At 37.0% G+C, this 10,734-nt stretch overlaps 2 protein-coding genes across 4 annotated transcripts in view; one reads left to right on the top strand and one right to left on the bottom strand.

Annotated features, from left to right (window-relative positions):
- Positions 1 to 10,734, bottom strand: part of ITGB1BP1 (integrin subunit beta 1 binding protein 1) — a 488,766-nt gene that overhangs the window by 405,863 nt on the left and 72,169 nt on the right. The gene's annotated exons all lie outside the window — the stretch shown is intronic.
- The window catches only part of ASAP2 (ArfGAP with SH3 domain, ankyrin repeat and PH domain 2), a 135,510-nt gene that overhangs the window by 64,037 nt on the left and 60,739 nt on the right, over positions 1 to 10,734 (top strand). For all 3 annotated transcript variants that reach the window (XM_072407555.1, XM_072407556.1, XM_072407554.1), the window contains exons 4-6: positions 1,033 to 1,107; positions 2,885 to 2,934; positions 6,425 to 6,554. In XM_072407555.1, the coding sequence (XP_072263656.1) occupies positions 1,033 to 1,107; positions 2,885 to 2,934; positions 6,425 to 6,554 (255 nt within the window). The remainder of the gene's footprint in view (positions 1 to 1,032; positions 1,108 to 2,884; positions 2,935 to 6,424; positions 6,555 to 10,734) is intronic.

Below are 10,734 nucleotides of genomic sequence, written 5' to 3'. Positions count from 1 at the left end.
ACACTATGGACCTGCTCCTATCTCCCAGATTTTTGCATGTTAATGTGAGGGTAGTTGTACAGATGCTATCCTGCCTTGATGCTCAGACATTTGCTCCCTTTTTATGACTGTGAATTGCGAACAATTAAATATTAATGTCTTCTGGGACAGAATACTACCTAATGTTTTTTTTATAATGTGAAAAATGTATGCAAAATTTAGACACATCTTCTTTGCATTTATTTTTTAATGTTGCATAACTCTGTAAGTTTCAAATAGGAAAAGAAATGGGCCAACTATGTGCAAGTGTGGACCATTGGACATCCCAAATTGGAAAGCTTTGCTATAGTGGAATTATTTGGAAAAAAAAAGTTTGTGGTTCTTCATCATTCATAAAAGACATTGGAGCCTGTTTGGCTTAAATAATACAGTCCAGAGCAGAACTTTCTTTTACATGTCCCCAATGTGTTAAAAAATTCACCATCCTGTGTTCCAGGGTAGCACATTGCAATAAAAAGAAAAAAAAATAGACTTCTGCTTACAGATGATTGAAAAAAACACAGGTTCAGCCCTACTAGTTAGATATATCTAGCATTATTTTAGCTAATTAGGAAAACGTCTGCAAATGTAAGCTGGAATTTAAACAAATGCAACATTCACAAAATTTAATAGTAGCCTTCTTTTGGATTTGGATGGATTTTAAGTTAAGTCTTCATACTAAATAATGTACCTTGACTAGACCCTCTTCCTAAAAGGTTGGTGTCACCTTTATTCCAGGCATCATCCATGCTTAAAAAATTTTTTGGGGGAGTAAAAAGGGAATCATATTAATTCCCACGGCATGAGTATAACAGGATTGAGGCCAGTAGTGTTGATGTTCTTGGGTGGGTGTGCATATATTTCACATTGCAAGCTGCTGAGGAGTAACAACATTAAAACTCTGGCACCTCATCTGCCTATAACATTGCTGTTTGTGTTTTTAAGGTTGCAGAGTTGAATTCATCTTTAAGAATATTTTTTATGCTAATCATTTGTTTGTTGCTTTTTTTGCAGGTACAAAATATGAACAACATTATAACATTCCCACTGGATAGTTTATTAAAAGGAGATCTCAAAGGTGTAAAAGGGGTAAGTGAGCTTACTTTATCGTTCACATTGTATGAATCATGCACTGATTCATTCTGCTTGTTATATTATCTTACAGTTGAAGCTGAACTCTAAGCATAAACAAGTTCTTCTGAATAGCCACATAGGATATAGATCCACTTTGTGCACCAAATACCCTTGCAAACAGTAATTACTTTGTAAAAGTAGTATTGACATATTATTGTGTTGTAGATTGTTGTACATTGCCTGTGCAGGTAGAGCTGTTGGATGGACCCACTGGGCCCAATCACTACAAGTTGCCTGTAGAAAACTACGTTGGGTTGGCTACGAGACCAGACACGCTATACAAAGAGAGAACAGTGACTGGTCATCATTACAGTAATTTCCTCTACAGAGGCAAAGTTTCATGGAGAATGATTGCATGGGCCTGGAACTGGTACACAAAGCATGCCAAGAATAATGTAGGAATACAGATGCCTCTTGAATTAACATCATATTTGCTTTTCTTGGGGTTCAGCAGATGCTTTTCTTGCCTGTGGTCTCTATGATTAGTATTTGAGACCTAACCCCTATATTTTCTACAAATTTTAGTAAATTCTCCCTGGTTCTAGTAAACTTAGGTTCCTAATGCTCTTAGGTGCATTGCTAACTGCTGATATGCGCCCAGAAGTGGCAAAATGCACCTTTTGTTAATTCGCACTGCCTTTGTTGTTACAGTGTGGTACTTTTCTCCAGTGAAGAAAATGCAAGTGTGAAGCCAGAAGCTTTGCCGCTTCCAGGAACCACACTGCAACCAACTGCAACAGTCTGCACAAAGTGTTTCCCAGCTACTCCCAAACATTTGAATAGGGGCATGGTTGAAAAAGCTGCAGTTGACTGCAAGTCTGCAATGAGCCCAAGTGTCACTTATTTCTGAAAAGCAAGGGATAGATGAATTGTGATCCTAGTGTAGACATGCATTCTATAACTGTAGAATGCCCGTTCCATGTAGTTCTGGTATATTATATGGATGCCTCTTGGAAAGCTCCTGCTTTTTAAGGCATGGTCAACTGGGTAAAGTTACTTATGCAGATGTGAACATTTTTGAAAAGTTTTATTGGTAACTAGCTGGCCTTGGATTCGCCTGTAATGATGTTTGAATAAATAGTAGCCCCAAGCAATATGTAAAATCAATCAGTAAAATGCTAACACATTTTAGGGCAAAATTGTAGCTTTGCTAAATTCAGTAAGGTAACGAAGTTCTGCACATTTCTGTGTTGCCAAAAATCGAGTATTTCCCTCACATGGGACTGCAGGTGTTTGCCACATGGTTCTGTATTCATTGCCTTCATGCTGTATTGTGTGTTGACAAGGCTTTATTCAGATGCATTGGTCTGCATTTTAATGGGGATGGGATCTCTGCCATTCAGCAGCTAAAGGGATTTAGCTAGTTGTATCCAGGTGCCTGAGATGAAGGTCTGGATGTAAATGAAAGATGTTTGGCAAGTAGCATTTAAGTTTAAATGTGTTTGCAAGTAGCACGTGAGTTCAGATTTACAATAAACATACAAATTTTATGTTCCAGCAGAATACATAATTCACATCTCTAACTATAGATCTTTTCAAAGTCCTTTAAGCCAGTTTAATTAAGTTTTAGAATTTAGAACAGGGTTAATGCCCAGGGCCACGGCCTCCTTTACTGAAATTGTTACTTTTCTTTTAAATCTTTAGTTGTTAAGTCATTTGAATCCACTTAAACAGATGTACTTTTACAAACAATTTGATTTTTTGATAATTTTTTTTTTCTATTTCCTTACAGGACTTAAAGAAGCCATTTGATAAAGCATGGAAAGACTACGAAACAAAAGTGTAAGTCAGAAACTCACCTTGCTAAATTCTTTGGTTTGTTGGGTTGCATGATTGCAGTGGCTTATTTGCTCTTCAATTTTTTAAGTGAAATATCTGACAATTCTGTTACAATGGCATATTTTGTAATACAGGGATAACTTTCCTCTAGTTGTGTTCTTGTATTATCTTTTCACATACACTGTTGGAATACCATAGACTCCAGGCAGCTGTGTTGATATACGTTGCACAGGCATAGTCCACTGTCACAACCCTGAGCAATGATGTGCAGCCAACACTAGTCATGTACATTAAAAAGAGGTTGGAGCAGGTCAGCTGCACCAGTATGCTACAAGCATAACCGTCAAAATGGCATATTAGGGAGAACAAAATCTTTAGCACCCTATATATCATAGTTTGGGTCTAGCTTTTTAGTGATACGCTAACAGAAGCTCTGAAGTCTGGTGAGTTAGGCTTTTCTGTACCATGCAACCTGCATGGAGATGTACAGCTTTCCTCCCTTCCCTCACACGCCTGATCTGCACCGTCCAGAGTTTCTGGAAAGGCTCGTCATTAGGTTTAATTAGCTGTCACCAGGCTTTCCATTGAGCGCTATGGAGTCTGCAGTCTGTACGAGGGATGACTCAAAACATGTCGTGGTGTGTGGTGCCAGGCAGGATGCCTAGTGAAGAGCTCCAGAGTATTTTATTTGCATAAGTAGAAACTATTTTAAATAATTAAGGGGAGGAAAAAATGTTTACCTAAAAAAAACACCTTCCTAATGTGCATGCTCAGTGAATTTTGACAGATAGATGGCAAGTAGGCGGTTAAGACTATTTGTTGTAGAAGGGAAGTCACCTGGCCCTTTTTACAATAAGAAACTACCTGATGCCAAATTTTTTTTAAGCGGAACTTTACTTTCACTTTTAATATGTCTGACCTGGAGCTCCATAATCTCCATATACATACCTATGTGCTAGGTCTCTCTGGTCCATTCTAGCGTCATGTCCTAGGTGCTTAGCAGGTAGTAAATGCTGAGAACCATGCTGCATATTGACATTCTCTGCAGAATTCTCCTGCAAGGCCTGAATAACCTAGGGGAAATGTCCTTGGCACCATTGGCTTGCAGGAAGTAGGTTTAATGATGCTGACCTAGAACAAGACTGGACATCCCAAAGGGACAGCCCTGGAGATAGACAAGCATTGCAGCCCAGGCAATATTTTATAGATCTCCTCCTCCCTATCGGGGCATTTTTTTAAAATTTTTTCTTCTCACAATTGTTTGAAAGTTTTATGGCTGAAAATACCTAAACAAAAATTCATTTCTCATACATTAAAAAAAACCTTGATTGATTGGTATGGGGAAAAGTTCTACTTTTGTTGCAGTTTCTATTTTCCTTTTAGAAATGGCTTTTGTAATTTCTCTAATATGACACCGAGGTTATGTTATGGTATGTTACCAGTTTGAATGTAAATAGTGCTCGGCGAAGTTCTATGGTTTCACATAACAAAGCTCTGCGTTCAATAAAAGCTTGCTTTCATCAAAGATTCACTGACGAGCTGTACTGTAACACTTTACTGATTGTGTTGGAGCCTTTTTATTTTCTACAAATAACAGGTTTGGATCGAAATTTCAATCCTTTATGTTGCAGTTGCTGAAAGCTGTTTCCAAGCTTTTCTATAACACATCTGAGTCACGGAAGAGCTATGGGAATAGTGCGGTATACATAATCCCTCCAGTCTTTTATTTAGGCTGTCAGTGCAATCATACGGCAAAGCTGAATGAGATAAAAATAGGGCTTTCGTTTACAGAAGCCAATCAAGAGCTGGCTTTCATATTCTGCTTGGAAATAATATAAAGCCAAAATCTTAACGTTCTAGCTTTTATTTATATTGAAGGTTATAGGAACGGTCTGGTCTGGTTGATTTGGTCAGCTGTATATCTCTATATCTCTTTGTAGCAATTACCCTGGGCAGATTAGGGTTTTCAGCTCTGTTTCTGCACCTTTTACAATCTTGCTTTTGTATTTTCTGATACTACAAAATATAAAAATGTAAGGCTACATACACGCATGCAATAATTATTGTTGAAAATGAACGACCAATGACCGATCGTCCGTTAATCGTTAACAAAAAAAGTTCACAAGGACGCCGATGAACGAGGAATGATGCTAGAAACGAACGACCATCCAGGCGGATCTAATTGGGTGACGATCGTTCGCTATCTATTGTGTGTACGGTCATTCAGTGATCCTGGATTGTTCTGTGATACACTTTCTCCGGTACACGTCATTTCTTGCATCGTTCAAACGATTGTATCTAGTGTGTGTACAATATTGGTGGATTTTTTTTGAACGATCGTATCGTTACAGCATGTATAGAATTGTGCACAATACAATCATTCAAAATAATCGTTGATCGGACGGTAATTGTTTGTTTTCTAACAACAATTATTGCACATGTGAATGTAGCCTGAGAAGTGTAGTTCATCTTTTTATTGGCTATTGTTACATGAAGACATTCAAGTGCAGGAATCGTACCACTGAATACCTGAGAGGTAAAAGAAACACATGGCGTATTTTAAGCATATACACTTAGAATTACATGCATTTTTAAGTGTTTTTTCCCATTTATTCTCTATTTAAGCTTGTGGCTACATCAAACTAGATATTGGAGAAATTCATTGCATTACTGCACCACTCGGAACTAGTGTTAGATTTTTTCGTTCAGCTTTTAGCAACATTTGTCCTGATAATTGGCAATTTTATTACTTACATCTTCATCAGCTAACTTACACTGAATAACTGATTAACTGTTGTAATGCATAGGTAATCATTCTGTAAGCTAAAATAAAATGGATTACCCCAAATTTTACATTTTAGTTATGTTCAGACTAAGCCGGACTGTAGCTTGAGATACAAAAAGGAGTGGAACTCTTCCAGATTCAGTATGGGGAATGAATTCTCTGTTAAAATAAACACTTAGAAAATGACATGACCATAGCAGGTTAGCAGAGGCATTCTGCTCAAAGACTGATTTTAATTTAAATGTATGACACAAATCAGTCTTCTAATGACCCAGGAACACCCCAATGTACAATCCCAAAAGATTTTTTAAGTAAGGGTACTTTTATACTCCATAGGAGAGTTGCTCTCAGGAAAGGCTCCACTTCCTATGGTAGAAGGAAATGTCAGATGGAGATCAGAAGAATTTTGTTTCTGGAATGGATTGAGCACTTCAAAATCCTCTTTATTTGAGTATTACGTTTGACTAGATCCTATAGTGATAATGAAGGATGAAGTGCCTTGTTGAGTAATTCTATAATCCTAAAATGAAAAGCAACTCGTGGATTATGGATATCTCATGCTCTTAAAAGATTTATCAGTTGATGAAGATACGTAAAGTATGTCACAGGGTTGTGGTATAGTTTTATTCAGCATTACAATATGGCAGCTCCTCTGTGTTGTGATTGTACTGATGTCTACTTATTTAAATCTCTGGTTTTATTTACCAGGACTAAAATAGAGAAGGAGAAGAAGGAACATGCCAAGCTGCACGGGATGATTCGCACAGAGATTAGTGGAGCAGAAATTGCAGAAGAGATGGAGAAAGAAAGGAGGTTCTTCCAGCTACAGATGTGTGAGGTAAACCAGCTGTCTGTTTTTCAGGGGGAAACTGGAAGAAATATTTGGAACTCTTACAAGCTTTGGTTAGAAAATATATATTTATGAGAACCTGTTATTCAAATAATATTACGCTATTTACCAATTATAATGTTGTGCGTACTGGTACTTTGTGTCTTGTTCTTTAATGTTGAAGACATTTCACCACTTCTCAGCTTTTGAGTGTCAGGAACATAACTAAAGATAGCTTTGTCACCTTAATCCTATCACCATGAGATGTGTCAAAGTAGACTTTAAGTGTCCAAGAACAAGACAGGAGACAGTTTGTCAAACCCTCTTGTTCTAATTGCATAGGTCAATCAGCATGCTTCCGTGAAGTCTGGATAAGCATTCCAGTTACAAAACTGAAGTGGTATATTTGTTGTCATACCGCAGAGGAAAGATGTTTAGTAAAGTTACCTTTGACAAATGGTGCCAAAAGCATTCATCTATGTTTAGAGATAGTTGTTTCAGATTCATTTAAAATAAAACCTAAAACCCATCTTTTCAAATTTGCCTACCCATCTACTGTCTCCTAAAACCCTCTCTGCTTCCCACTATTCCATATCCCCCCTCCCATTGTGTGCTGCTTCCCCCACTCTTAGATTGTAACCTCTTCAGGGCAGGGACCTCTCCTCCTCCTGTGTCATTTGCAACCCCTATTTAATGTACAGCGCAGCTTAATATGTTGGCACTATATAAAACCCATTTCATAATAATAATGTAGATGGCTACTTTCACTTCTCTTGTGAACCAGTGGGCCACCTATTTCCAACTTGTGCAACAATTTTTAAACAGACAATTATTGAAAACCTTTAGTGCTTGATAGTTTGCTTCTGCTATTTGTTTCATCAATACCATGATGTGACTCCGTTAAATCAATGTCTACTTAAATAGTTTATATATAATTTTCTGTAAGGGCCTCATGGCTCGACTTGATGTTTGGGCTATCTAGCTTTTTCTTGCAACCTTTGCCATCTAGAAAGTAAATCCAAAATTTTGGAAGTGTCCCTAGAACAAGAGATAAGGGAAAATCTTTCAGCAGATCACTTGTTCAAAGCAAAAACATTTAAGAAAGAGAATTTTGCTCTGGTTGGGAAGATGGGATGTAAATTAGTTATATCTGCAGCCAGTGATTGCAACCTACTTATTGGTCACAGGTCCTGGGTATAATCAAATGTGGGGATCTGTTTTGTAGATTCATGAATGCCAGGGAGTGTGATTTCTTGGCCCAGGTACTCTTGACACCTCTCATATTCTATTTGTGGTTGTGTGATGGGAAAGCACAGTTATTCATTATGAGTGAACCTGAGATTTATTACTACCTAAGTAAATAATGTTACTGAATATAAACACTTTCTAACCATAAAAGATGCATGCATAGAAGAAACCACATACATGTTACTCACATAGTGTTTGAAGTGTAATAGGAGTCTTTACTGGAGACACTGATATATTACTTGGGCAGCTGTGAGTATCATTAGAGGAATGTATTATACTTTTGCTGACAAGTCTATTTCAAGTTCTTTTAAGTAATGCAAAATTAATAATTACCGACCTTTGCAAAGCTCTGTTCACATTCTGAAAAAGCAGATAAAACTGTGTTGGCCTAATGGCTTTCATAACCTCTCAATTAGCAGATAGATCAGCTTTTCATTGGTATATAAATTTAAAGCTGAACTCTAGGTTTAAATAAGCACATAAAATTGCAGGATATATCTCTTAAAAAGTATGTTAATCCTAAGCACAGCTTCTGAAATGATCAGAATTAGATTTTTGTATCAGCCGTCACTGTTAAGCAGAACTCCGTTTAGGAAGAAGGAAGAAGTCATTATTCAACTTCTGCTTCTCATGAATTCATAGGCCTAGAAGCAGAAGCATTATATAAAATTTAGTGATGGTCATTATCATTGCTACTACTGGCAATGAAAGTAGGGAGGTCCCAGGGCCCCCCAAATTTTTGCTATAGGGCCCTGTGATAAATAGTTTATAATGATTTAAATATTACCTTCTTGACATGGTAGACATTCCAATACCTAAGCATTACAGGGTAATATTGATAGCCAGTATTATTCAGAAAGGGACTTATTTTCCAGTTCTTGATATGAACATTAGCCTAGCCAAGTGTTTTAAAAGTGGGAAATCCCTGCACCAAACTGTGTTGTGTTGGGGGGGTTGTTTTTTTAATCAAAAGACCACATTTCAACTTATATTCAAACATTAATTTGTGTTGCATGTATGACAACCACCATATTATTCTTTTATGAAATGATAACTTATATGTTGCATTTATTTTCTTCTCACTGTTTTAAATACGGTATATGTAGTGTATATGACTAGTGTTTCCCAAGCAGTTCTTATTTTCCTGTCATATTTAATATATGTCACTATTTCTATATGCCTGAGTAATATTACTGAAGGCAAAGTGATCTTTACAGTAGAAATTTACCATAAATAAATGATTCTTCTTGTCAGCTGACATAATCATTTTGCTCATGCACAGCATTCATCAAAGGTCATTTTGAGAGCTTTTCCTAGTAGGCGCAATATGTGCATTTCTGTCATATCAAACCTTTTGCCTTTCAAGTAGGAAAATTGGATATTTATGATGATAGTGCTGAAAGACCTTGGTCCTTGTAGGTAAATACCTGTGTGACTTTAGTCACATATATCCTAATTGTCAGTATAGCTGTATACGACTTAAATTGCGTGTCGCAGAATATTACCCTATTTGCTTGATTGAGAAAAGTTTACAATGCATTGGTGTGCAGAAGAGATGGTTTCTAAGCACGACAATGGGTCTTCGTGATTTTGGAAAATTAGCTTTCCAACCAAAACCATCGGGGTGATTGACTGTAGACTAGAACATCCTCAACTGAGCCCTGTCCATGCTGCACAAAGCAAGAAGACAATTTATACAATTTCCATCAATCCCTTCATATTTATCATTTTTCTTACAGTATATATTGATTGTGCAGATGTTCTCATGGGCATATTCTTACTTGGGACACCTAATGTGTAATACTCTAAGTGATTATTTTACATGGATAAAAATCTACACATCTACACCTGGTGCAAGAATAAACCTTGATTAAGAACCCAGATATTTGCCTTTTAGTTATTATAGACATAGTTTTGTAGTAAAATACAGCTATTTGGCTTTTGGCTAAGATCGTGCCATAGACAGCTGTAGAATGGCTTACCTTGGCACAACCTCCCTCTTGCTCTCTATAGAGGAGTGCTCATGTAGGTGGGCATTTTTTTTTGTGGTGCATACAGCACATACTAGCAAAAATGTAGCATTTAAAACAAATGGCTGTGGTTCATGTAGTTCAAATGCACCCGAAGTACATGTTTTGTCCAAAGAAACGCAATAAAAAAGGTCCTTAAACTGCCAAACGTATTGTTTAATTCCGATAGAATTTGTTAATATGTGTTTCAAAAGCAGGAAGGAAATGCCTACTTGAGGTCTAAAACAGGGCTCACGTTATCCAATGCCAACCCATACTGCTGCCTATATTCATATTTGGAGAATAGGTACAATGCATACATTTAAATGAAAGGACATTTATCATTGATCATGAATTAACGGATCATTTGTGATTCCAATTCTTAATTTTTTTGTTCTGCAAGTCCGTACTTTTTCCAGCCACAATCGTAGATGCATGTTTGCTGCTCAGCTGATTGAATGCGCTAAAAACCACACAGCAGCTCGAGGGAGATAAACTTTCAATGGACTTCAATATGCCTCCAATGCACTATAGCTAATACATGTCAGCTCCAATGACTGCTCAGTCTGGAAAGCTTGTGAAAAAGATTCTAGACACAGCCTGATTTATGCGTTTTCACTTCGTTATCCAGATCACTGCCTGCCAAATTTATAATTCAACTGACAAATCCAAAATTGCTGAAGATGACCAAAAATAAATGTCTGCATTTATCACACAGCCTCCAAATGCTAAATGTTTTTTTGGAATTGAATGAAGTAATAAAACATGTATGAGAAACCTAACCTAAAAACCAAAAATTTTCTTCCTTTGGAACTGGCAAACCATCTACAAAACAAATTTTTCTTATATAGTCCCAAATTATAAGTTTCAATCATGTGTGGGACATTCAGATGTGATACCCATATAGGAATAACAATAGATGCCAGGCCACC

Source organism: Pyxicephalus adspersus, chromosome 4 (genome assembly GCF_032062135.1).
Source record: "Pyxicephalus adspersus chromosome 4, UCB_Pads_2.0, whole genome shotgun sequence".
Classification (NCBI taxonomy): Eukaryota; Metazoa; Chordata; class Amphibia; order Anura; family Pyxicephalidae; genus Pyxicephalus; species Pyxicephalus adspersus.
The sequence above is the reverse complement of the archived record's forward strand: the minus strand, read 5'-3'. Positions and strand labels throughout refer to the sequence as shown.